Source organism: Capsicum annuum, chromosome 10, assembly GCF_002878395.1.
Source record: "Capsicum annuum cultivar UCD-10X-F1 chromosome 10, UCD10Xv1.1, whole genome shotgun sequence".
NCBI lineage: Eukaryota > Viridiplantae > Streptophyta > Magnoliopsida > Solanales > Solanaceae > Capsicum > Capsicum annuum.
In genome coordinates this window covers 202,875,577-202,901,651 of record NC_061120.1, presented here as the reverse complement: position 1 = coordinate 202,901,651, position 26,075 = coordinate 202,875,577, and the positions used below count along the sequence as shown (strand labels likewise).

At 31.9% G+C, this 26,075-nt stretch overlaps 2 protein-coding genes across 4 annotated transcripts in view; one reads left to right on the top strand and one right to left on the bottom strand.

Moving 5' to 3' along the window:
* The window catches only part of LOC107843545 (small RNA degrading nuclease 3), a 28,578-nt gene extending 27,859 nt beyond the window's left edge, over positions 1–719 (top strand). For all 3 annotated transcript variants that reach the window (XR_007045396.1, XR_007045394.1, XR_007045395.1), the window contains one exon: positions 100–719. The gene's annotated coding sequence lies outside the window, so the exon portion shown is untranslated. The remainder of the gene's footprint in view (positions 1–99) is intronic.
* Positions 720–20,487: 19,768 nt separating this feature from the next.
* LOC107843546 (zinc finger protein JACKDAW) lies at positions 20,488–23,502 on the bottom strand. Its single transcript, XM_016687861.2, has 3 exons — positions 22,935–23,502; positions 21,932–22,331; positions 20,488–21,504 (listed from the first exon to the last, which is right to left on the bottom strand). The coding sequence occupies exons 1-3, from the start codon at positions 23,068–23,070 to the stop codon at positions 20,598–20,600; spliced, it is 1,443 nt and encodes a 480-aa protein (XP_016543347.1). The 5' UTR covers positions 23,071–23,502; the 3' UTR covers positions 20,488–20,597.
* Positions 23,503–26,075: the final 2,573 nt, after the last annotated feature.

Here is a 26,075-nt window from a genome sequence, read left to right as displayed (position 1 = left end):
ATGGAATTACTCGAGGCGTGCAAGCAATTATCAAAAGAAAGTTCAAATTTGTAGTTATAACTTGTTACAAATATAGTTAATCTTTTTTTTTTCCTTCAGGTTCTACTCACAATTCAAATCAAGATTCCCAAATGGATGGATGCTCCAGTAGTTGTGACATTGAAGCATGGGAGTACGTAACAACCTGAAGATCCCAAGCTCGAATACCAGCTATAATTAACAGCCAATTTGCTCTAACCCTTGGTGGGGGGTTACCTTGGCATCATAGTCGAGATACGTGTAAGCTTGGAGTTCAGCTACGGTTAAAAAGTTGACATTGTGGTAGTTCAGAGACCGGTTTGTTCAACTTTTGAGCGCTATCAATGTCCGGCAGATTACTCATTTCTTTCACCTGAAGAAGTTAGTTATTGGTTTTAGTCCTTCTCTTATCGTCTATTCAGAGGTTCCATCTCTAGAAAACATGTCTTAAATGAGGTGTCCTGCGACAATATATAATATTTGTAGTCACACAAGTTAGGTTGTTCGGACTCTTAAAAAATATCGTTGTACTCATTAATTTTGGACACTTCGAACAAGGGTCACAAGCATCAGCTTATATGTTTAGAGATGAACTGTGGAATTTTCATTTGTATGATTGGGAGTTCTATTGTAAAACTAAACCTCTGTTACTACGACTTACATACATGAGAACATGACTGATTCATATTTATTTTATTTTATTTTAAGTTATTTTATTTCTTACTTTTTTTGGTCTCATCTCAATGATCTACAACTACAGCGTGCCTAGATAACACTTGATCACGTTCAAAAGTGATTGGATGTCACAATTGATGTATCTAAATTGTTTTACAATGTTTGAATGGTGTTAATTGGCATATTTTTATTTAATTTAATTTCTCTTTTTTTTTGTCATTATTTTAAACTGCTCATATGTTTAGAGATGAACTGTGGAATTTTCATATGTATGATTGGGAGTTCTATTGTAAAACTAAATCTCTATTGAATGATGTTTATTTTATTTCTTATTTTTGTAACTCCATCTTACTTGTCAATAGATCTATGATGATATCTTGCATATATTATAGATAAATATTTTCATTTATACCAGACTATATTAATAGTCATGTATCGATCAATTGAGTCTATTTTCAAAGGAGATACAATAACAATAACAATAACATACCCAGTATATTCCCTTCAAGTGGGGTCTGGAGAGGGTAAGTGTACGCAGTTCATACCACTACCTCAAATGTGAGATAGAAAGGCTGTTTTCGATAGACCTCTGGCTCAAAATAAAGCAATCTAAGATAAGATACGGAATAGTAATAAAACAAGATACAATAGCAATTAACATATTCAATAACATCTAAAGCAAGATACTTCAAGTATACACCAAAACATACAACATACTATCTAAGACTAACCCTCTACTCTAATTCGCCTCCTCCACAACTTCATATCCAGGGCCATGTCCTCGGTAAGCTGAAGTTGCTCCATGTCATGTCTAATTACCTCCCTCCAATATTTCTTCGGTCTACCTCTATCTCGCTTGAAACCATCCCCAATCAACCTCTCACACATCCGCACTGGGGCATCCGTGCTCCTCCGTATCACATGACCGAACCATCTCAACCTCGCTTCCCTTATCTTGGCTTCCACCAAAGTCACTCCCACCTTATCTTGAATAACCTCATTTCTAAAATAAAAAAGATGAGACTAAAAAAAGGAGAAATAAAAAATAAAATAAACAACATCCACGCAATATAAAGTGACTAAATATCATAACCTGAGAGTATAGAATAATTTGACACTCGATTAAATGAGTATAAGGGAGAACAATGGTAGTAACAATCAATTATTCAGAACAAGCGTTTGCATTAAGAAGGACTGCTATAAGGGAGAACAATGGTAGTAACAATCAATTACTCAGAACAAACGTTTGCATTGAGAAGGACTGTTTGTTCTCAAACATTACTTGTCCCGTGTACATCTACAAGTGACAACCGTCACTCTTCCTTATGTTCATTATACACGTCTAATCTCATGTGATGATATGTAGTTGTTCTTTAGTGCTTGGATGATTCATATTTATTTTATTTTATTTCTCCCCTTTTTTAGCCCTATGTCAATGATCTACGACTACAATATGCCTTAGATAACACTTGATCGTGTTCAAAAGTGATTGGGTGTCACAATTGATGTATCTAAATTGCTTTACAATATTTGAATGATGTTAATTGACATACTTTAATTTTATTTTATTTAATTTCTTTTTTTTGATCATTATTTTAAACTATCCACATATTCAGTAAGTTAAGCATAAACCATTTCGTTGATTGATAAACGACCAGAATTTAAATCGATAATAAGTCTATAAACTGAATCATCAACAAAGATATCAGTATATAATACATATTTCGCCTAGTCGATTATAGAAGACATAAGCATTCTTTAGAGCCTCTTTGAAGTAAATGATAAATCATTTGAATTTCCCCCAACGATCTGATCCTTTACCAACAGTAAAAAGGTATAATTTTTCAACGGTCAGTTTTTGGTAGCCCTACTATATAAATGAAAGGGACCTTTTTGAACTCCTCCCTGTTTATTTATTCATCACTTTCTCGTTTTGCTTCAACAATAACAATGTCGCAGTTATCTAAAACGTTCAAAAGTACTTATATTTGTCATTGTGATAATTCTGCTATTTTTAAAACATCATGAACTGACAAGAATGCAGGTCAAAAATTCTACAACTGTGCGGTTAGAAAGGTGTGGTTTTATTTAAATAAAAATTTATTTATGTTCATCACTTAATACAATTTACTAATTTATCATCATTATTTTAGGATAATGATGGATGCTCTTATTTCAAGTGGATTTCTTTTGATTTTGAGGAATCAAAATTTTAAGGCGTTGCAAAGTTTGAAATGTTGGAAAGACTTAGAGAATCTAAAGAAAATAAGGGTATTCTTATGACATTATATAGAACACAAGATTGATCACTTAAAAGGATTGTTGAAAGACGTTGAAATTGAGAGTCAACTTAAGCATAGTTTGACTATGACTGAAGAAAAGGAAAATGACTTAAAAATTATGGTGTATGATTTACTATTAGTTTTGACTTTTTACAAAAGGTGTAATAGGGGTGTATTGGAATTGAATGTATTATGTCTCTTTTATTAATTGACTATTTTTCACTTATATTATATATGATTTACCTTTTTCATTCATCGACTACACAATACTGTACTTTATATATGTTTTACCTTTTAGTCAGAGTCTATAATCAAGGATGACATTCATATAAAAGTAATGATACGTTGATTATATAAATTGTAAAATATTTATCATAAACTATAAAAGCAGTTTCGAAAATAAAATTGTTCAACTATACATATTCTGAAAAATCAAAAACATAAGATTGTTTTATCTTTCACAAATAAACATCACCCACAAATAAAAGTTGTACATTGTCTTGTCATTTCTCAACGTTCTTGTCTTACACATGCATGTTATTGATGTCATCAACAACTTACTTAAGAAAATCATCTATATTCGTCAATGTATTTTCTTTTTCTTCCTTCGCAATAGCTTTTTTTATCTGGTGCATCATTTTTTTTCTTCTTCTCCTTCTATTGCTGCCACAGTTCCTTCTTCTTTTTCTTTTCTCTGTTCTTCCTCTGTTGTTTCTATCTTCTCTCTTTCTTCATCTTCTTTCTCTACTTCTTCTCCTGTTGTATTCTTTCATTCTCCTTCTTCCTTTCCTACTTTCTCTTCATCGTTTTCATTATTTTCTTCTTCACAAATTATTTTTTTTTATTTTTTTCTTCTTCCTCCTGCCCGCCTTCATCATGATTATCATTCTTTACATCAGTTGATTCACCAACTTTGTTTTCTTTTTCACAAATAACTTATTCACTTTTTCTTCTTCTTTTCTTCATCGCCTTTATTCGAATTTTTCTTCTCTACAACAGTTGCATCATTAGATATCATTACCTAATCAGCATTGATTGAGGCCTGTTTCAAAGTTGCTACCTCAAGAAGCACTTTTTAATGTCGCCGTTATCACGGACAACCCTCACTGATGAATGATGACTTTGGACCTGCGCATCTGTATTTTTAAGTATTTACCATTTTATAATAAACTATGCTATCAGTTAATAAAGAATGATATAGATTTTATTATAAGTAAAATGAATTATATAAAATATGCAACTTCTACAACATACAAAGAAGATATTATCTCCATCTTCTTCTTTCTTCTTGTGCTTCTCATTTTCTGCTCTCTTTAGCCTCTCTTCTTTCACAAAATCAACAATATCGTTCATCGCCTCTTCCATCCTAAACACGCGCTCTTTTAAATTTTTGATCATCGACGTCTTTTTCTATGCTCTCAACTTACTTGTCCCCGCATCGCGAGTGACATGTGGTGCGTTGCCTATGTGCAGTGTTGTCTCTACCTAGTAAAAAAAAAGGCAATCGCCTAAGGCCCCCAAATTTGAGGGGCCTCATTATTTTTTTAGTAATAATAGATTATAGGTTTGGTGGGTATTATTACCTTGATAACTTGAAAAGAAGTAACTCACATTGAATAAATTGAAAAAAGATTTAGAAAAAAAAATTAAAAAATTTGAGGGCATTTTTGTCTTCACTCATGTTTATCCATAGATTGTAATTCATGGATTACTAATCCCATCACATTGGGTGTATTAGTTATATACCCTATAATACCATATAGGGTGTATAACTAATTCATGTATTAGTTATACATTGCTTCAAATTTGCTATCAAATAATGTATTAAATAATTCCACCATTTAATCTATGGATTAGCCAAATAATACACCCTAACAAACGACTCCTTAGTGTAGTATTTGTTCATATCATTTACATAATCTGATATTCGAGTCATCAGTTCAGATGATATTAACTCATTTTTTAAAGGGTAGGTCTATCGAGGTAGATTGGCACCTGGTCCTTCGCGCGTTGCCTATGTGCAGTGCCGACTCTACCTAGTAAAAAAAAAAGGCAACCACCTAATGCCCCCAAATTTGAGGGGCCACATTTTTTTGTAGTAATAATAGATTATAGGCTTTTATTAAAGAATTATTAAATATTATTTGTAGAAAATTTTTTATTTACATAAAAGTAGAGATTTATTAGAAGAATTTTGATGTATTTAAAGTATGTCTTCATAAAATTAAATGCATTAGTTATATTGACGAAAAATTTATTAAAAGAATCGTTTATAATATTTACAACTTTGCATCTCAAAATTTAAAATATAGATTTTATTAATAAAAATATTTTTTCTTAAAAATTTAAGATCTCTGTTAGATTTTCGCCTTAAGTCACCGATATACTTGAGTTGCCCCTGCCTATGTGTTGTAATGCTAGCACCGGCCTGGCACACTCCTCAAAAGAAAAAAAAGAAAAAAAAGAAGAAAAAATACTCAAATAGCTTCCACCATAGGTGGCAAGTACGCAGCCAAGTATTGATCAATGTGTGCCTATTGAGTATTGAGCAAAGAGCTAGTTCTAATGACTAGTTTAAACAACAAAAAGATTGTATCCTCGTCAGTGAAAAACCAAGCTACGAGTTTATCTAATTGGATATATAAAATCTTCTACAAAAAATATCTGAGTTCAATTGTCTCCTATATATCTCAAACCTCGTCATGTAACATTGAAAAAAAAAACACTTATATCAATAAAATAATAGATAAAAGAAGATGCAACCACGTTAAAGAAAGTGGTTGTACCTAGTTTTAGAGACCCTAAAGCGTATAAACAATAGTTCTACGGCTGATCTCTTATCCAACCTACTTAAATAACCTAAAGGTTTTACCTTGCTCCATTTAGAGAATAACCTCTTATGACACGACTTAATCAGTTATTCTCGTAGTTCAGATATGATTGCAATTATTTCTTTTGACATGGAAGAGTAAAGTAAAGAGATGGTAATTATTAAGATATAACAACGATAATATTATTTATCAAATGTACTTTTATTAATAGATGTTTGTCATTTCAGAGAGATAAATTAAAAGAATGAGGATAAATTATTAACGTTGATCCCCAAAAGAGTATTGTAAAATCAAATATATATAACTATTTAGATCAACTATAACCATGTGAAAATTTAAGCAGCTCAATTACTTTGTTATCTAAACTTTCACCTTATTGGTAACAATTCAATTCCCTTACTTGTAATCTCACTTCTCATTTCCCCACGCCCCACCCCTATTTTTTAACTATAAAAAACATAAAGTTTCAGTCAAGTGGCTAATTTATTCAATAAACTATATTCAGCAAATCTTCCCAAGCCTATAGCATCTAAAAACTCTTTTTGATTAACTTTACTTATTTATGTTTAATTTAACATACTCTTTAAAAAATAATAAAATAAAAAAATATTTTTTACCGTATTAGTTCAATTAATTATAAGTCATTTAATCTTGAAAAATGAATAAAGATTATTTAATGATAAGGATAAAACAAACACCAATGATAAATTATTTCTTACTTTTTCAAATACTACAAATAGAATAACTATTTTTAATATACTAAACAAATAAAAATAAACTGAGAGAGTACAACACTAATACTCTAGTTTCATTGTAGGGAAGAAAGTTACCCTCATACTTCTCACAGACATATAATTCTAATTGTAAGCACTTTGCAATACTGATTAATGACTGTAAAAGAAGTAAAAGAAAGATTAGTTAAAAGTTGTTTTCCTCCTAGAATTTCCTTGTCCTAACAAGAGACATTTGGAAATCAAAAGAACTACAGTCTTCAAGAGTGTTTATTGAATTATCAACATTCTGCCTTAATTAGTGCCAACTAATCCAAAATGACATGTTTAAGTACTATATAATAGTAGGTCTCATAGTACTATATATGAATGTAGTCAATATCATGACTATTTTATCCACCTAACATCGGATGGTTACAATCGCTCCACTTTTCACAAGAGATTTTAAATTCGAGTCTTAAATGCGAATTTAAATTAGTTGAGCTTTAATACAGTATTAAATATTGAATGGAAATATCATCATCAAGGATTTATGTATATAGTGTATCTAGATAACCCTCCGTCTCATTTTACTTGTCTCAATTTGATATTGCACGTTGATTAAGAAAAATAATTAATAACATGACTACTTTATTATAGTATTCCTATTAAATGATATTACATTTTAATTTGGAGATAAAACAATTAATACTAAAGGTAAAAAAGGAAAAAAAAGTTTGTCTCGTTTTAATTAATAAAAAATGATAAATAAAATAAAAAATCAAATTAAAAAATTTGGGACGAGTAAAATGAGATGAAAGGAGTATATACAACTTTTTATATGAAGGATAATATCGGCAGGACGCAGCGACCCATAGTTATAATCTTAATTCAGACTCTATATTTGTATTTTACAAAAGTAATACACCTACTGTTCTCAATCAGTTAATCATACTAATAATGTACAATGTACTATTTATACTACTCCCCCCGTTTAAAAAAAGAATGACATACTTTGACTTGACACAAAATTTAAGAAAATAAAAAAGATTTTTGAGTCTTATAGCCTTAAATTAAAGTTGTGTCAAATATATCAAAATGTCTTTTAATTTTGTGGTTCTAAACATGTCACGTGGAAAGTTGAAATTAGAGTACTGCCAAAAAAGAAAAATGATCATTCTTTTTTAAATGGACTAAAAAAAAAGTAGGTCATTCTTTTTAACAGAGGGAGTATATGTTATTTAAAGGAAAAATTCTACTCCTTTCGTTTCGAAATAATTGAATTGTTGAGGTATTTATTAGTGTTTCAAAATAAGTGAATCATTGAATTTTTTTTCAAATTTATCTTTATGATTTGACAATCAATTAACTTTTGAAAAACTATTACAAGGTTAACTTTTTTTTTTTAGGTAAAAATAAAAAGTTATGTTAAATTTATGTGTTTAATATTTTTTTTTTTATTTATATATCAAAATTTAATAATTTATTTATTATAAGACGGAGGGAGTAAAAATTTTAGAAAGCCAACCAAGGTTGACTAAAATAGCTAGCCTAATTAGTTTGACACTAGTCTATACACTTTCTCGTAATTTTCCGTGCCACTTTTTATTCTACACAAAATGCCAAACAGAATGTTACAAAAAGAAGTGTGACGTTACATATGAGTAAGAAAATTGGATTAGAACAACTACAGAAAAGATAATATGTAGAAAATTTGAAGGTCACGGTAGATGACCCAAAATTAAATTATAATAAAAAAATTCTATATTTATTTTAATTCATTTATCTAATATTGACTTAGCAAGAATTTTGAGAAAGTAAAGAAAAATTTTAAATTCTGCGATCTTAATTAAATATGTGTAGACTGAACGAAAAATATTTTTTAATTTTCTGACCTTAAATAAGTTAAATTTAAAGAGTTGTTAAAATAGGGGAAGCTTTTTTTTCAAAATTGGATTAAGAAAAAGAAATGTAAGACATACAAATTTAGGCACCTCAAGTAGAAATGTAAGACATACAAATTTAGGCACCTCAATATGAAATAATATGAATAATATTTTCTTTAAAAGTGTAAAAGGAAAAACATGAGAAGTAAAATAAAAGGAAGAAAATTATATAATTAAAAAATAATACATGCAACACATAGAAAACACAAATATGCAAACCGGTCGTAGTCGAATTTTTAAGACCCCACAAATCTTGAAATTAGACAAAGAATTATGTTTATTTTAGAGGATTATTATAAAGTTTATGGTCCCTAAATTATTAGTGGGACATTTACATTATTTAATCCTTCTGGTATCTGATCTAACACGTTTAAGAATAAATTATTGTAATTGTGCAGTTTAGTCCCTCCTCAGCTGGCAAATTTAATTTAACAGATCTTAACTTAAATATAAGGAGTAAAATAAATGATCTGATTAGTTAAAATAGGTTAGATTCATGATAACATTAATATTTGAGATACCAACAGTATCGGATCGAATATTACAAGAACTGAAATTAGAATTCTTAATTCACTTAGGATCAGAATTGTAATTTTTACTTGTTTTATTCTTAATTAGTAGAGAAATTAGACTTAAGAGAGACATTAAAAGATTCATTCTGCTTTTCCTTTTAAATATTTAAGTTATATATATTGATAATATAAAAAGATTACACTAATAATGAAGTTTAACCTATGGTAGAATGTTAAAGGGTATCATTTTTAGTTGGTTACTGGTTAATGCTTATCTAAATGACATGAGTTGATTGTCAAAACATCATTACATTACCAACACATTGAACTTACTTTTTAGGCAGAATACAACCCTTAAGTACACACCATCTTTCATTTAGGCACCTCAAGTAGACGTCGCTCACTTTTGGCATCAAGAGTCATAAAGTGTGTCATTTTGACACCTTTTACTGATTCAGCAAAGAGAGTGTATCACAGTTGCTTTTGGGCGTGTGGCAACGCCATTTTAGCCCATTTTTCATTTAATTTAATCATCTTCCTCCCTATTTTTTCATCCTACATCTTCCAACCTCCATTAATGGGGTATCCTACATCTTTTAACCTCTATTAATTTTCTTTTGTCGATTAACTTTCTAATTGAACACAGACCTTTTCTCCTCCATATTTTTTAATCATATATTTGAAATTCGAGAAGCTATTAATGCGGATTGAAAATAAACCAGAATCGGTAAATGGTAATCAATACATCTCACTTGGTTCAATCAAACATGTCATGTTGGAAATGTGTTGGCGCCTTTTTTCGTTAAATTAAAACATGTTCCTTTTTGTTGTAATGTTGGTGAAAATTTTTCTTGTGATGCTTACATTTCTGATTCAATGATTGTTGATTCTTATGATTAATGAAATTGTGATACCTTTCCCAATGCATTTCTAAAAATTGCTTTACCTTTGATTCTTATGATTAATGAAATTGTGATACCTTCCTCAGTGCATTTCTAAAAATTATTTTACCTTTGCGTGTTTAATACACAAAAATTCTTTTGAACGACTGTGTTCTTTTCATTTTTCATAAAGTGGTTGCAACCTCCATTGATGGAGAGCTTGAAGAATGGTTGGGTGAGTAAGATGAAGTTTTGTAATTATTTGATCAAAAGTCACGTGTCATTAATTCATTGGACACCTTATAATGTATTTTATTTCCTTTTTAAAAAAAAAATGTGGATGCATATAATGACGTGGCAATTTAAAATGAGTTGGCACAAATTAATTGGTCATTTAATCCATGTTGGACGCGCGGGTAATTCACGCACCAGAGTTGGTGCCGAAAGGTGCCAAAGTGACACACTTTATGGTTATTTGAGGTGCCAAAAATGAGCGACGTTCACTTGAGATGCCTAAGTGAAAGATGATACGTACTTAAGGAGTTTACCGATGTATTCTGCCTATTTTTTTTTTCATCAGGTGTCCAATAACTATATACATTAGAATAATATTTACATTCTAACAAAGTGTTCCCTACAAAAAAAATAATTCATATCGAGTTGCTGAAATTTTTCATATTCAGATGTCGATGTCGAGGCCTGTGATTAAGAAAATAACAATCCAACCTCCACCACATGTGAGTTTGTTTAGTATAATTAAGAAAATGTAGTCGGCTACAAAACAAGAATTTTGTAGTATGAATATTTTCTAATGGCCTAAAATATATTATAATAGCCAGCGATCCTTTTACCCCCTTAATCTCATTTGAAATGAATTTAATTAATGTTACGCTAAATATAATATACTTATATATATATATATATAGATAGATAGATATTGCTCTTATAAATTAATGCAGATATTATTGAACAATCCATGTTCCAACTAAACACTGTAATAATCATGTGAAAACTATTTTCACCAATAGAAAAAATCAAGATTTCCAACTAATACTCTATCGGAAATATACTTATAACAATTGTTTTTGAAGAATCCAGATTTGTGAAATAAACATCTGTTGAAAATTGACTAATTTCTTATAGAAAGTATTTTTTTAAGGATGCGGATTAGGATAGTAGAAAGGAGTACGTCTATGCTAGTAGATAGGAGTGCCTTGCCTTGTAATCCGTACTAGTAATCATAGTGTCACACTTGTATTTTCCTGTTCTTAGAGTTTTGATGATGTTGGTGTTGTTTTGGGTACACAATCTATATGATTATACACTACACTTCAACACAAGTTCAAGATTTTTTAAAGAACACTTATGAAGTTTTCAACACCTTCAACACAAGTTCAATATGAACTATTAAAGAAGTGTGTTATTTTTTTTTAGAAATAAGATGAAACAGAAATATAGTCAAGTCCTCTGAATTCACGGAGTGTCCTTAAAGATTTAATTCCCCTCTAGTAACCGAGGTTGTGGAATTTTTTCTCCCAGGATAAAATGGCTTCACAATCAGAATGTAGCGGTACCTCAAACCTTTTGATTTTCTTCGAACTCACTCAACGGGAGATGATCACACAGAATTTTCAGAAGCAAGAGAAATGGTTTTTCTATGCAGAAATTTCATATACAACCTATGAAAAAAAAAAAGCAGGTTTATAAAGTCATAAGTGCTCCTTCGAAAAGGAGGCAATGGTTCATCGAAAAGATGTATCTTTTTGAAATAGTCATGTCTGTCTATTCGAAACAGTATGTCTTTTTTGAACAGTCACAACCAATCGAACAGTCATTCCTTTTCCCAAAATAGTGTGCCTTTTACTAGAAGGGCTGTATCCATTTTGAGCAACTTTCAGTGTTTCTGCATGCTTCTGCATGCACGTTAATGGAGGAAAAAATATTGCATTTTTTCGTTGGATTTTCGAATGTTTTTTCCCAAGTTTCAATTAAACTTTATCTAATAAATTAATCTCTTTGATCGATCATTTGACAAATTCAAATTCAAATCTAATTTCGAAGCCAAAGCCAAAGTCGAGCTGAGCGAGCGACGATGGCGCGAGGCACCTCTTGGTTCTTGCCTCACTATCCACTTGAATGAGTGTTTCTTAATAAGAACACGATAAAGTTGTTTTCTCCCACCAAACTAGGAGAAGTAGACTTTCCTTTAGTGATTCCTTTTAAGTGTGCTCACTTTTCCTCCAAGAATTTTTCTCCATTTTTCATTCTCACCAATTGAACCCAACAATTCCTCATATGAATGGGGAATGGCTACTCTTTGTAAATTTTACGGACAAGTATGTGATTATCAAGCAAAGACTGATTCCATCTGGATAAATGGGTTTTTCTTTGAACTTTTCGTAGTGAACATGTATCGGTTGCACTTGGTCAATGGGTAGATTTGATATCTTTAAACCATTGATCTTTAATGTACACCTAGATAACATATGTCATACAACCAACCTTTTACCATTTATAGTTCTCACGATTTTACTCGTTTCAGCCATGAAAATGTCCTGATTTCATGAGAGCTCAGAGAATAGACCTTACTAACATTCTCCTTGAAGCGGGTTCCACTTCATCCACTCATAGGTGATTTCTAAACGTTAAATCCTATAGATTAAACCATTTGGTCAAATCTGTCGAATTTAGATAATCATTAAAAAACTTCACACCATAAGTCTTATCCTTGCTTACTAAACATCATCTACATCATGAGAATGGGTTAGGTATATTGACAATGTTGAACCTATCAGACACAAATTTGTTTGATCTCCTTGAACCTAACTCTTGGGATCTCCAGTATGTTAGGTAGAGTTACCGCCATGCTGACTTGTCTTAGGCCTTAAATCCATTCCCTTCGATGTTCTCTTAACTCCTCTCTAGATAGGCCTTTTGTAAATGGATCCATCACATTATTCTTTGACTTCACATAGTCAACAGTGATAATTCCACTAGAGAGTAGTTCTCTAAAGGTATTATGCCTCCGTCTTATATGACGAGATTTACCATTATACATCATACTCCTTGACCTACCTAACGCCGCTTGGCTATCGCAGTGTATACATACTGGTGGTAAGGTTTTGGGCCAATAAGGAATATCTTCCAAGATATTCCAGAGTCATTCTGCTTCTTCACCGACTTTATCTAATGCAATAAATTCTGATTCCATTGTAGAGTGAGCAACATATGTCTGTTTGGATGATTTCAAAGAGAGTTCTCCTCCAGCTATAGTAAATACGTATCCACTCGTGGATTTTAATTCATTCGATCCGGTGATCCAATTTACATCATTTTATCCTTCAAGTACCGCAGGATATTTATTATAATGTAAAGCATAGTCTTGAGTGCATTTAAGATACCCCAAAACTCTTTTCATTTCTATCCAATGAGTTTTATTGGGATTACTCGTGTACCGACTCAACTTACTAATAGCACATGTTATGTCTGATCACGTACAATTCATTATATACATTAAACATCCTAACATTCTTGCGTATTCCAACTGTGAGTCACTTTCACCTTCTTTCTTTTGAAGTGCAAAGCTCACGTCCAATGGAGACTTGACAATACCAAATTCCAAATACTTGAATTTGTCAAGTACCTTTTCGATGTAATAAGACTGTAATAATGTCAACCCTTATGGAGTTCTATGGATTCTTATTTCCAAGATCACGTCCACAACTCCAAAGTCCTTCATATCAAACTTGCTCTCAAGCATTCGTTTCGTAGCATTTATGTCAGAAATATCTCTATTGATTATAACATATCATCCACATACAAACAAACAATGATCTTGTGATTTAGAGTGTCTTTGATGTAAATATTGACTTTGTGATTTAGAGTGCCTTTAATGTAAACACATTTATCACATTCATTTATCTTGAACCCGTTTGCCAACATGGTTTGGTCAAACTTCGTATGCCACTATTTAGGTGCTTGTTTTAGAACATAGAGTGACTTAACAAGTTTGCACACCTTTTTTTTTTACCAGAAACCACTAGACCCTCGAGTTGTTCTATGTAAATTTCTTCCTCCAATTCTCTATTTTGAAATGTTGTTTTTATATCCAGTTGATGATTTTCAAGATCATATATCGCCGACAAAGGCAATTAACATTCGAATTTACGTTATCCTTGTTACAGACGAGTATGTATCAAAGTAATCAAGGCCTTTTTTCTGTTTGAAACCTTTTACTACAAATCTTGCCTTGTATTTGTCAATAGTACCATCCGCTTTTATTTTTCTTTTGAAGATCTATTTAGAATCTAAAGGTTTATTTCCTGAAGGAAGATCAATCAACTCCTACGTATGGTGGCTCAAGATTGATTCAATCTCACTATTGACTGCCTCTTTTCAAAAGGATGAGTCTAAAGACGACATTGCTTCTTTAAATATTTGAGGCTCATTTTCTAAGAAAAATGTTACAAATTTGATCCAAACAAAGTTGACCCTCTTTGACGTGTACTACGTCTTGAATTCTCATCATTATGTACATCCCTACTTGATTTATTTCGAGGTCGTTTAGACCACCCAGTAGACTGTTCATGTCTAGTTTTATATGGATAAATGTGTTAAAAAACTCAGCATTATCTGATTCAATTATCGTATTTTTATTGATATCCGAATGTTTGGATTTATAAACCAAAAACCGGCATGCTTTACTCCTTTTAGCATATCATATGAACCCGCAGTCTACTGTCTTAGGTCCTATCTTCACCCTTTAGGTATAAGAACTTGAACTTTTGCTAAACACCCCCACACTTTAAAATATTTCAAGTTGGGTTTCTTTCATTTCCATTTTTCATATGAAATTGATTGTGCCTTACTATAGGGAACACTATTGAGTATTCCATTAATTGTAAGGATAACTTCCCCCCATAAGTTTTGCGGTAAACCTGAACTTATTAGTAAGACATTTATCATTTTCTTAAAGGTTCAGTTTTTCCTTTATACAATTTTATTAAATGAACAATTCCATTCTCTACACATATTTCCGCAAAGAGAGAATCATATTCTCTACCCCTATCACTTTTTATCATTTTGATCTTTTTCTCTAACTGATTTTCAAATTCTATATTATATTGCCTAAACACATCTATTGCTTTATCCTTACTGTTTAGCAAATAATCATAGCAATATCTAGTGCAATCGTCAATAAAAGTTATAAGATACTTTTTTCCACCACGAGATGGTGTTGACTTCATATCACAAATGTCAGTGTGTATTAAGTCTAAGAGATTGGAATTCCTTTCAACGGACTTATGTGGATACTTAGTATACTTTAATTCCACACACATTTGACATTTTGATTTATTGCACTCAAAGTTTGGCAAAACTTTTAAGTTAATCAGTTTTTGCAAAGTTTTGTAATTGACATGTTCTAATCGTTCATGCCTCAATTCATTAGACTCAAGCAAGTAAGAAAAAATATAACTTTTATTGATTTCAACTGTCATTACATTCATCTTAAATAGGCCCTCAGTGAGGTAGCTTTTTCCTACGTATACTTTTCCTTTGCTAATTATAATTTTTCAAAAACAAATACACATTTGAATCCATTTTTGTCAAGAAGTGATACGAAAATCAAGTTCTTTCTTAACTACGGTACATAAAGGACATTGTTGAAAGTCAACACTTTTCCTGACGTCATTTTCAAGCATACTTTTTCTGTCCCTTCAACTTTTGCATTTGCGGAGTTTTCCATATAGATCTTCTCTTTGCCTTGAGCCAGAGCAAACGCAGCAAACAACTCTTTATTTGTACAAACGCGGCGGGTGACACCAAGAATCCATCCACCATTCTCGAAAATTTCCCACCAAGTTACATTTAGAAAGCATGGCACATAGATCATCCATTTCGTTCTTGGATTCAACCATATTTGCTTGATCTTTCTTTTTGTCTTTCCTTAGGGCACGACAATCTGTAGACTTGTGTCCAATTTTGCCACAATTAAAGCATTTTCCTTTGAATTTCTTCTTAGGTTAATTGTTTTGTTGTTCAGCTTTCTTCCACTTCTTTGAGTTGTTGGGGTCGTCTTCTACAATATTAGCTCCATTCATTGCAGAATTTCCTTTAGACCTCCTCTCTGTGGATTTGTTGTCTTCCTAAATGCACAACCTCACAAGGAGGTCTTCGACTATCATCTCCTTTAATTTGTATTTCAAGTAATTCTTGAAGTCTTTCCACAAATGTGGCAACTTCTCTATTATTGCAACTACGTGAAATTCCTCGTTCACAACTAAACCTACAACAAAGTTAATGTGAACATTAAGAATATTTTTAGCATGTTCAAATAAAGTACTCATTAAATTCATACCTTCAGCAAGGAGATCGTGGATGATGACTAGAAATTCTTGTGCTTGAGAAATGACAGTCTTTCGGTCAATTAGTTTGTACTCAAGGAATCGTGCAACAAAGAACTTCTTGGTTCCTGCATCTTCAGTCTTATATTTCTTTTTTGGTGCATTCCACAATTCTTTAGATGTCTTCATTCCATTGTAAACATTGTATAAGTCATCTTGGAGTCCACTTAGGATATAATTCCTACATAGGATATCAGAATGTTTCCATGCCTCTATTACAATGAACCGCTCATTATCCAAAGTTTCTTCGGGTAAATCTGGAGAATCTTATGATATAAATCTTTGAAGACATAAGGTTATTAGATAGAAGAACACCTTCTATTCCCCCCACTTAAAATAAATTCTAGAAATTTTTTGGGGCTTTTTCGCTAGTGCCATAACGGGTGGCGCAGTTGCGCGACAGGTTATGGCAACATTAGTTGTTGCCACACTTGTCACACCATCAACATGACCGTCTGTAGTCATTTTTTCTGTCACAAAAAGACAGTCAACTTTAGTATATCACAATACTAATTAAAATTTTATAGCAACTTTAAACACTACTTGTTTCTAGTTTGACGTTAAAGTTTTTATGGCATTCAATCATTAACCGAATGACCTTTAACTTGTGATGAAGTTTTTATTTCTTCAAATCACTTGTTAAGTTCAAACAGAGTAGAAAGCATAAAGCTTTAATCTCCAGAAATCAAATAATACAAAATATGATAACTAATTCCTTAAGATTGTTGTTTCGGGTACACAATCTGTATGTTTATATACTAAACTTCAATATAAGTTCAAGATTTTTTAAAGAACACTTATGAAGTTTTCAACACCTTCAACATAAGTTCAATATGAACTATTAAAGAAGTGTGTTATTTTTTTTAAGAAATAAGATGAAATAGAAATGTAGCCAAGTCCTCCGAATTCACAGATTGTCCTTAAGGAATTAATTTCCCTCAAGTATCCGAGTTTGCAGAATTTTTCCTCCCAGGATAAAATGGCTTCACAATCAGAATGTAGTGGCACCTCAAACCTTCTGATTTTCTTCGAACTCACTCAACAGGAGATGATCACACAGAGTTTTTAGAAGCAAGAGAAATGATTTTTCTATGCAGAAATTTCATGTACAGCCTATGCCCCTTCGAAAAAGAGGCAATGGTTCATCGGAAAGATGTATCTTTCGAAATATTCATATCTGTACATTCAAAATAGTATGCCTTTTTTGAACAGTCATAACCAACCGAACCGTCATTCCTTTTTCCAAAATAGTGTCTTTTACTCAAAGAATTGTGTCGCTTTTGAGAAACTTTCAGCGTTTCTGTATGCTTCTACATGCAATTAATGGAGGAAAAATATTGTATTTTTTTGTTGGATTTTCGGACTGATTTTCCCAAGTTTCAATTAAACTTTATCTACAAAATTAATCTCATCAATCAATCATTTGATCAATTCAAATTTGAAGCCGAAGCTGAGTCGAGCGAGCGACGACAACGACGGCGCGAGGCACCTCTTGGTTCTTGCCTCACTATCCACTTGAAGGAGTGTTTCTTAATAAGAACATAATAAAGTTGTTTTCTCCCACCAATCTGGGAGAAGTAGATTTTCCTTTAGTGAGTACACTTTCCTTTTAGTGTGTTCACTTTCTCTCCAAGAATTTCCCTCCATTTTTCATTCACAGCAATTGAACCCAAAAATCTCCAACATAAATGAGGAATGGCTACTCTTTGTTCAATTTTACGGACAAGTTATGATCATCAAGAAAAGTCTAATTGCATCTAGATAAATGAGTTTTCCTTTGAACTTTCCATAGTGAACATGCATCGGATGCACTCGGTCAATCGGTAGATTTGATATCTTTGAACCGTCCAGCTTTGATGTACACTTAGACAATACATGTCACACAATCAGCCTTTTATCATTTATGGTTCTCATGGTTTTATTCGTTTCAGCGATGAACACGTCTCAATTTCATGAGAGCTTAGAGAATAGACCTTTACTAACATTCTCCTTGAAACGGCTTTCACTTCACTCTCACATAGGTGATTCTAAACGTTAAATCCTATAGATTAAACTATTTGGTCAAATCTGCCAAATTTAGATAATTATTAAAAGACTTCTCACCAAGTCTTATCCTTGTTTACTAAACATCGTCTACATCATGAGAATGGGTTGGGTATATTGACAATGTTGAACCTGTCAGACACAACTTTGTTTGATCTCCTTGAACCTAGCTCTTGGGATCTCTAGTCTGCTAGGTTGAGTTACCGCCATGCTGACTTGTCCTAAGCCGTAAACTCATTTCCTTCGACATTCTCTCAACTCCCACTCTAGATAGGCCTTTTGTAAGTGGATCCAACATATTATACTTTGACTTCACATAGTCAACAGTGATAATTTCACTAGAGAGTAGTTCTCTAATAGTATTATATCTTCGTCTTATATGACGAGATTTATCATTGTATACCATGCTACCTGCCCTACCAACGCCGCTTGGCTATCGCAATGTATACATTTTGGTGCCAATGGTTTGGGATAATAAGAAATATCTTCCAAGAAATTTTGAAGTCATTCTGCTTCTTCACCAGCTTTATCTAATGCGATAAATTCTGATTCCATTGTATAACGAGCAATATATATCACTTTGGACGATTTCCAAGAGACTGCTCCTCCACCTAAAGTAAATACGTATCCACTCATGGATTTTACTTCATTCAATCCGGTGATCCAATTTGTATCACTATATCCTTCAAGTACCGCGGGATATGCATATACATTAAGCATCTTAACACTCTTGCGTAGTCCAAGAGTGAGTTACTTCACCTTCATTCTTTTGAAGTGCAAACCTCACGTCCAATAGAGACTTGACAATACCAAATTTCAAATACTTGAATTTGTCAAGTACCTTTTCAATGTAATGAGCTGTGATGTCAACCCTTGTGGAGTTCTATGGATTCTTATTCCTAAGATCACGTCCACAAATCTAAGGTCTTTCATATCAAACTAGTAATAAGCATTAGTTTCGTAGAATTCATGTTAGAAATGTCTCTACTGATGATCAACACATCATCCACATACAAACAAACAATGACCTTGTGATTTGGAGTGTCTTTAATGTAAACACATTTATCACATTCATTTATCTTTAACCCATTTGCCAACATGATTTGGTCAAACTTCGCATACCACTGTTTAGGTACTTGTCTTAGTCCATAGAGTGACTTAACTAATTTACACACTTTTCTTTCTTTACTAGAAACCACAATCAGAATGTTGTGGTACCTCAAGCCCTTTGATTTTCTTCGAACTCAATCAACGGGAGATGATCACATAGAGTTTTTAGAAGCAAGAGAAGTGATTTTTCTATGTAGAAATTTCATGTACAATATGCAGGAAAAAATGCAGGTTTATATAGCCATGAAGTGCCTTTTCGAAAATGAGGCAATGGTTCATCGAAAAAATGTATCTTTTCAGAATAGTCATGTCTGTCCATTCAAAACAGTATGTTTTTTCTCAACATTCACAACCGACCGAACTTTTACTCAAAGAGTTGTGTCCCTTTTGAGCAACTTTCAACGTTTTGCAAATCCAAATCTAAATCCGAATCCGAGCCGAGCAAGCAACGACGGCGCGAGGCACTTCTTGGTTCTTGCCTCACTATCCACTTAAAGGAGTATCTCTTAATAAAAACACAATAAAGATGTTTTCTCCTACCAATCTGAGAGAAGTAGACTTTCGTTTAGTAAGTACACTTTCGTTTTAAGTATGCTCACTTTTCCTCCAAAAATTTCCCTGCATTTTCTATTCACACCAATTGAACCCAACAGCTGATAATTTTGGGTAGATCGATTGCTATATTATTTATGATGGTCTTACTTTTGGTGCTATCTACTTTTTTATTTTACTATATATCATTTTTTGTACTTCTGTTACGGCTTTTTGCTAAATTATTTTTATTTTAAATGGGTAACATAATTATCAAAAACAACTTCTTTATCTTTTTATGAAAATATACTTAATATGTTATTGTCGTAATTTTATTTTTTTAAACGAGTGGAAGGTGTGGTGTTCTTTTCAAGGGAACATGCACACTGATTTGTGCGATAACGAAATGAAACATAGCCACTAGGCTATAGCTAAGGTGGAATTTTACATTATTGTACTTTGATAGCAATGAAATATGAAACACAAAAACATAAATTTATACCTGAAAAATCATACAAAAATATAATAAATATGAACTCGTTACTTGAAAAATATAAATAATTTAATGCTAATAACTTTAAAATTTTAACGAATGAATTCATAAAATTTAAATCTTGAATTCACAACGTGGAAAGATACCATCACTAGTGACAACTACTGTAAATGGCTCAACCCCATAGCTGAATTACTCAAAGAAGCAAACTTAACAATCTCTTGTGGCAAAAACTGGCAATTCCCTTCATGTTTAATTCCCAAAAAATCTCTTGTTAAGCAATTAGCCAAGCCATTTATCCCTTGCTCCATGTTCATCGAAATTGCAGGATTATTTTGCATGCCAACTGATTGCATAAGTCCGTTGTTGCACTGTAACAATGACGTTGTATAATCCTCGGATTTCTGGGTGAAAAGTTGATCTGTTGTTTGATCGATACTTTGTAGGCCGATGAAAGTTGGTGTGGTTGGTGAAGATGAAGAAGAAGAAGAGTTCAGTTTGTTGAAATTGTTGGTGAAAAAAGTTGTAGTTGGATTGCTCTTTGTAGAGCCCATTTGTGCTGCTTTCTGTAGAAGTGCAGTAGCAGACATTGGCAGTGGTGTCGAATTCGCTTTGGTTAATTGATGACTATTCTGACTATCAGAATACAACGAATTCAAAGATTGATCAGCAATTGAGTTTCCTTGTACTGGTGAAGACAAAGAAAAGTTTGATGTTGTTGAATTTGATCCACCAAATACATGATTTTGTGATTGCATTTGAATCATCTCTTGAAAACCCGTTGTGTTTGAACTGTCGAAAAGATTTGAACTCGAAGATATTTGAAGATGATTATTGTGGTTAGGTGCTTGTTGATCTAGCCAGAGTGATAATCTTGGTTTTTGCTGCTGTGGATAACCATAATCTGGTCTAAATCCTGTGAAACCACCATGTAAATTTGCTTGTTGGTTCAACAATGTGGCATTATTTGGGAAGTTGATCAAATTGTTAGTACCAACTGAAGTGATTCTTGAACTCTCCTCAGCTAAAGCATCACAGAAAGCTCTATGCGTGATGAAACTATCTTTTCTGCAAAAAGAAATAACAAGGCATATTAATTTGAAGTTGAAATATCGGAAAAGAGTATTGGGATCGATTTGAAGTTGTGTTTGTTCGTGAAATTTCACTTTAAAGAAGAAAAATTAAGTTTCGTGTGTGAATAATCACTATAACTATTTCACTTGAAAGGAGTACTATTTACCGTTATTTCAAATAGCAAAGGACTTTCATGAGATTCAATTTGATGTCCAAACTTATTATTTGCAATTATTGAACTCGAGTAATTGCAAATAATGACATAAGTATTAATTAAGTATGGAGGGATGGACATTTATTTTACTTCCATGAATGGATGAGCATTTATTGTACTTGGAACAAATATTCTCCAACCAAAAAACATGTTACATGGAGTAGTATATATATACTCATGTAACTACTACTAGAAATTAAAAAATACCTGGAAAATAGTGTGCCACAGTCACATTTGTACTCTCTAGTTCCACAAGTTTTACTATGAGCTTTCCAATCTGATTGAACTGCATATTTCTTTGAACACTTTTCACATTTCCACTTCTTCTCACCATGTTTTCTACTAAAATGTTTCTTTATTCCAGTAAGGTCACCAAGTGCCCGCGATGGATCGTGGTGAATACATGTCTTTTCTGGACATATGTATACTTTCTTCTTCACTTGTTCTAGTTTGTTCCTTTGCTTTAACTTCCATGGTAGATTGTGTCCTCTTCTATGAAGTTGCAAATTCTGGTCCCTTTGAAAACCTTTGTTGCAAATCTCACAGATGAATCTGTTTGTTGCCATGAGTGACTTTGGTGAAAGTGCAATAACTTCAGCATCTGGATCTGTACGTACACATCAAGAAATAAACTAAAAGCACTCAAAAACCAAATAACATCCAAATCTAAGAAAAAGCAAATCTTCTATGTACATGCAGTTAAGAGACGGATCCAAGATTTGATCTTTATGAGTTCAAGATTCTGAGTTCGTAGAAAAATATGAGTTCAAAACATGATAGTATTTATTAACCACACATGACGTTTATCTGACGCATCTGTTATGGTTATCTCATATCCTCCTTCTGTATACATGTAGTTCAGATCGAGGAGGATTCAAGATTTGACCTTTATGAATTCAAGATTCTAAGTTCTTAGAAAACATGGTATTTAAACCCCTAGTCGTTCATTCAACGACTCATCTGTTATGGTTATCTCATATCCCCTTACTCCTATTTTTCAGGATTCACATATACATCTTTGAACCCATAGTTTACGCTCTACATCCGCAACCTAAGTTGGGTGTACTCTTCACTTTCACTCCTATTGACATCTCTGAAGAGTCCGAGCAACAGTCTACTACTGCATGCAAATCGAGTTATATATGTATAATAATACAGCAACAAACTAATTAAATGAAACATTGAAACTGAATAGTACTAACATATATACCTGGTGTTCCTGGAAGATTTCTTCTTTTCTTGGTAGAAGGATTAGGTTTAGGGTTAGGGTTTGTTTGAAGTTCTTGGTGATGAGGAAGTACTGCTTTGACAGAAGAAGGAAATGAAAACACATCTCCAGACATCATTTTGTTAATGTTTTGGTTTGGTTTTGTGTCTTAACTCTAAGCCAGAAAACAAACTGTTTTTCTTTTCCAAATACAAACAGATAAGAAAACCTTGGTAGTATTCAAATCTCTCACAAGTTTTTCTTCAGATTGTTCCAAAAGAACAAACATAAGTAGTAGTAGTAGCAGCAGCAGCACACAACAACACAAAGATAAAACAACACAGTTGTTTAAATCTTAAAAACACATCAACAGAAATACAATATTTTCTTGGGAAATTTTTGTTTGATTTCAAAAGATAAAACCAAAAAAAATGACCAACTTATAATTGAAAGCTCAAGGGAATATTTTCCTCTCTTTTTCTATACACAACTCTCCTTTCAACTTTATCTCTACCGTTTATTATTCAAAGTCGGTCAGCCATAGATTTAGCAAGCTGGGGCCACCTATATTTCCCTGGCTATCTTATTATAAACTTAAATTATATATACATCGACAGTGTAAAATTAATAATCTTTCAAAAATAATTTTTGTACCTTTCTGTGATATTGATAAAATCTATGTACAATTTGTCCTCTCCAGACTTTATTTGTGGAATTTCACTAGGTATCTTGTTGTTGACAGTGTAAAAATCTCTTTATATTATCGATGTAGTTTAACTTATTGTAACAAATGTATTATCATTTTTTAATCAAGTTACCTCTCAATAAAAACCTTATTATAAAATTAATTTACCTGTTATTTCATAAGGTATAAGCTAAGTCTATGACTACATCATTCTCTTCAGACCTCACTACTGGAATTATATTGAGTATCTTCTTGTTATATTATTACCTTAGATATGAATATAGTAAAAGATTATACAATAGTAACGTTTGTCCAGATATTTTTTTAGTTGCTATGTTGAAATGTCATTATACATAATATATAATGTCACATAACATACATGAAAATCGATTCCAAAGGAAACTTTATAGACAGGTATTACTGTATACGTGATTTTACATAGAGTGTGGATATTTTTTGCACATTCGATGTATATCATCACTTTATGTTCTGTACTATAACTAAATAGTAGTATATCTTAATGTTTCTATATGTATTGGCTGTATGCTGCTTGTAACCAGAATGTGTAGAGCTGTCTGTCATTTGTAGTTTCTCGAGCTAAAATATTCCTATTATCAAAGACACGACCAACCATAATTTATTTAATTTCCTTCTTGAGAAAATGATCATAGGGGTTGAGAATATTTTAGTTCTTAATTTATACTATCATGTAGTCGAAATGTTTTTTTAATGTATCGAGAAGTCATTAATTAAGTTTTTCATATATATGTATGTCATGTAATCGAAATAGAATATATGAAAAAAATTGATCATTTTAGTTTTTCATTATATATATATCAGTCCTTAATGTATGAAAATATGACTAAGAAACTTTGAAGGTAACAATGCGAAAAAAAAAAGGTTAAATTTAAATAGCAATTCACATAAGTTGCGTAAAAACATACTATCCCTTTCGTTTATTTTTAATTGTCATATTTCATTTTGCAAGAGTCAGCTTGACAAATGTTCGAAGCTTATAAATAGATTAGATTAAATTAATATTTAAAATTTAAATGTTCAAAAATTATAAGAAAAATACTACTATATGTTATAATCTTTCTCATGTTGATATCTTGAAAAAGTATATGATGTATTTAAGAAAATTCATTTAATTTGACTCACAATAAATAAAATAAGACAAGTAAAAATAAACGGAGAAAATAAAAAATTACTCTTAAATTTTTATTTCCTTCTTGGAATTGAAAGTTGAAAGTGAGAAAGTGAAGGTAGAAAAGTTAGAGATCTTTTCATTACTAGTTTCGATAATCTACAGGAAATCAGGAATAAAATGATTACAAAATAATTAATTCATTTTGGACGCACATGTGTCTGGTTCAAAAAAATTGGGGGACCAGTTCTGTCTTTTTGCAATTCCCAAGGGCTAGTCCGTGAATCTCTGATACTCTTTGGGTCACGTGTGTTACTGTACATTCAGCGTGTAGGGTTCCCATACTGTAATTTTCTCTACCTCTCATATTGCAACTTTTGTTCTCATTTTGTTTTCTACCGTCGATATTTGATATCCGTATTGAACGTCACATGTTCAATTGTAAAAATATATAGAGTATTATGTAGGTATCACTAGTTCAATTTGTGGAGTCTAACCGATCAATCTCGAAAATTAATTTCATAAGAAAATATCTGAAGCATGGTCAATATATGATGGGGTCAATACAGAGTAAGTAAATCATGAATTGAAATTACTAAGAAATAAATATTTTGCCTAATTCAGCTTAAAAGTTTGCTCATAAGAGAAGAATTACTCGAAATTATATCAAAAATCAAATAAATCACCCATTGATACGAGCATGAGGACTCAACTGGAGAAATAAATATTTTGCCTAACTCAGTTTAGAAGTTACTCATCAGAGAAGAATTACTCGAAATTAATTATATCAAAAACCAAATAAATTACCCATTGATCTGAGGACTCAACTCAACCGGAGAAATTGTTATATACCAAAGTATTTAACTTTATAATAGTGGAACAAAACGTAAAGACAAACTATTGCATGTGCATGCTTCTATACTAAATAGGGTTTAATTTAGGTTCGAGTTTTAAAATGAAGAAATTTTTAATAAAAAGGGCTTCTTTCTTTATACAAATTTAAATTAATTGAACATGAATTTTGACACTATATCAGTAAATCTGAAACTGATTTTATATTTTTCTTCGTTCTGAATATTTGATAATCATAATTCAAATAGACGTAGAAAGCGAAAAAAGTTCAAATATTATAGCTCTTAGTAATCTTTTCAAAGGCCTTGAAATTATTTTGGAGAAAAAAGTACATAAGGTTGGAACATGCACAAGAGGAGCATGTGAAGAAAATTTTAATTTTCATATACACATTTTTTACAAGGAAGAAATAATAATTAATAAAAAGAATCAAATTTGTTAGCTATCATTTTCAAAATAC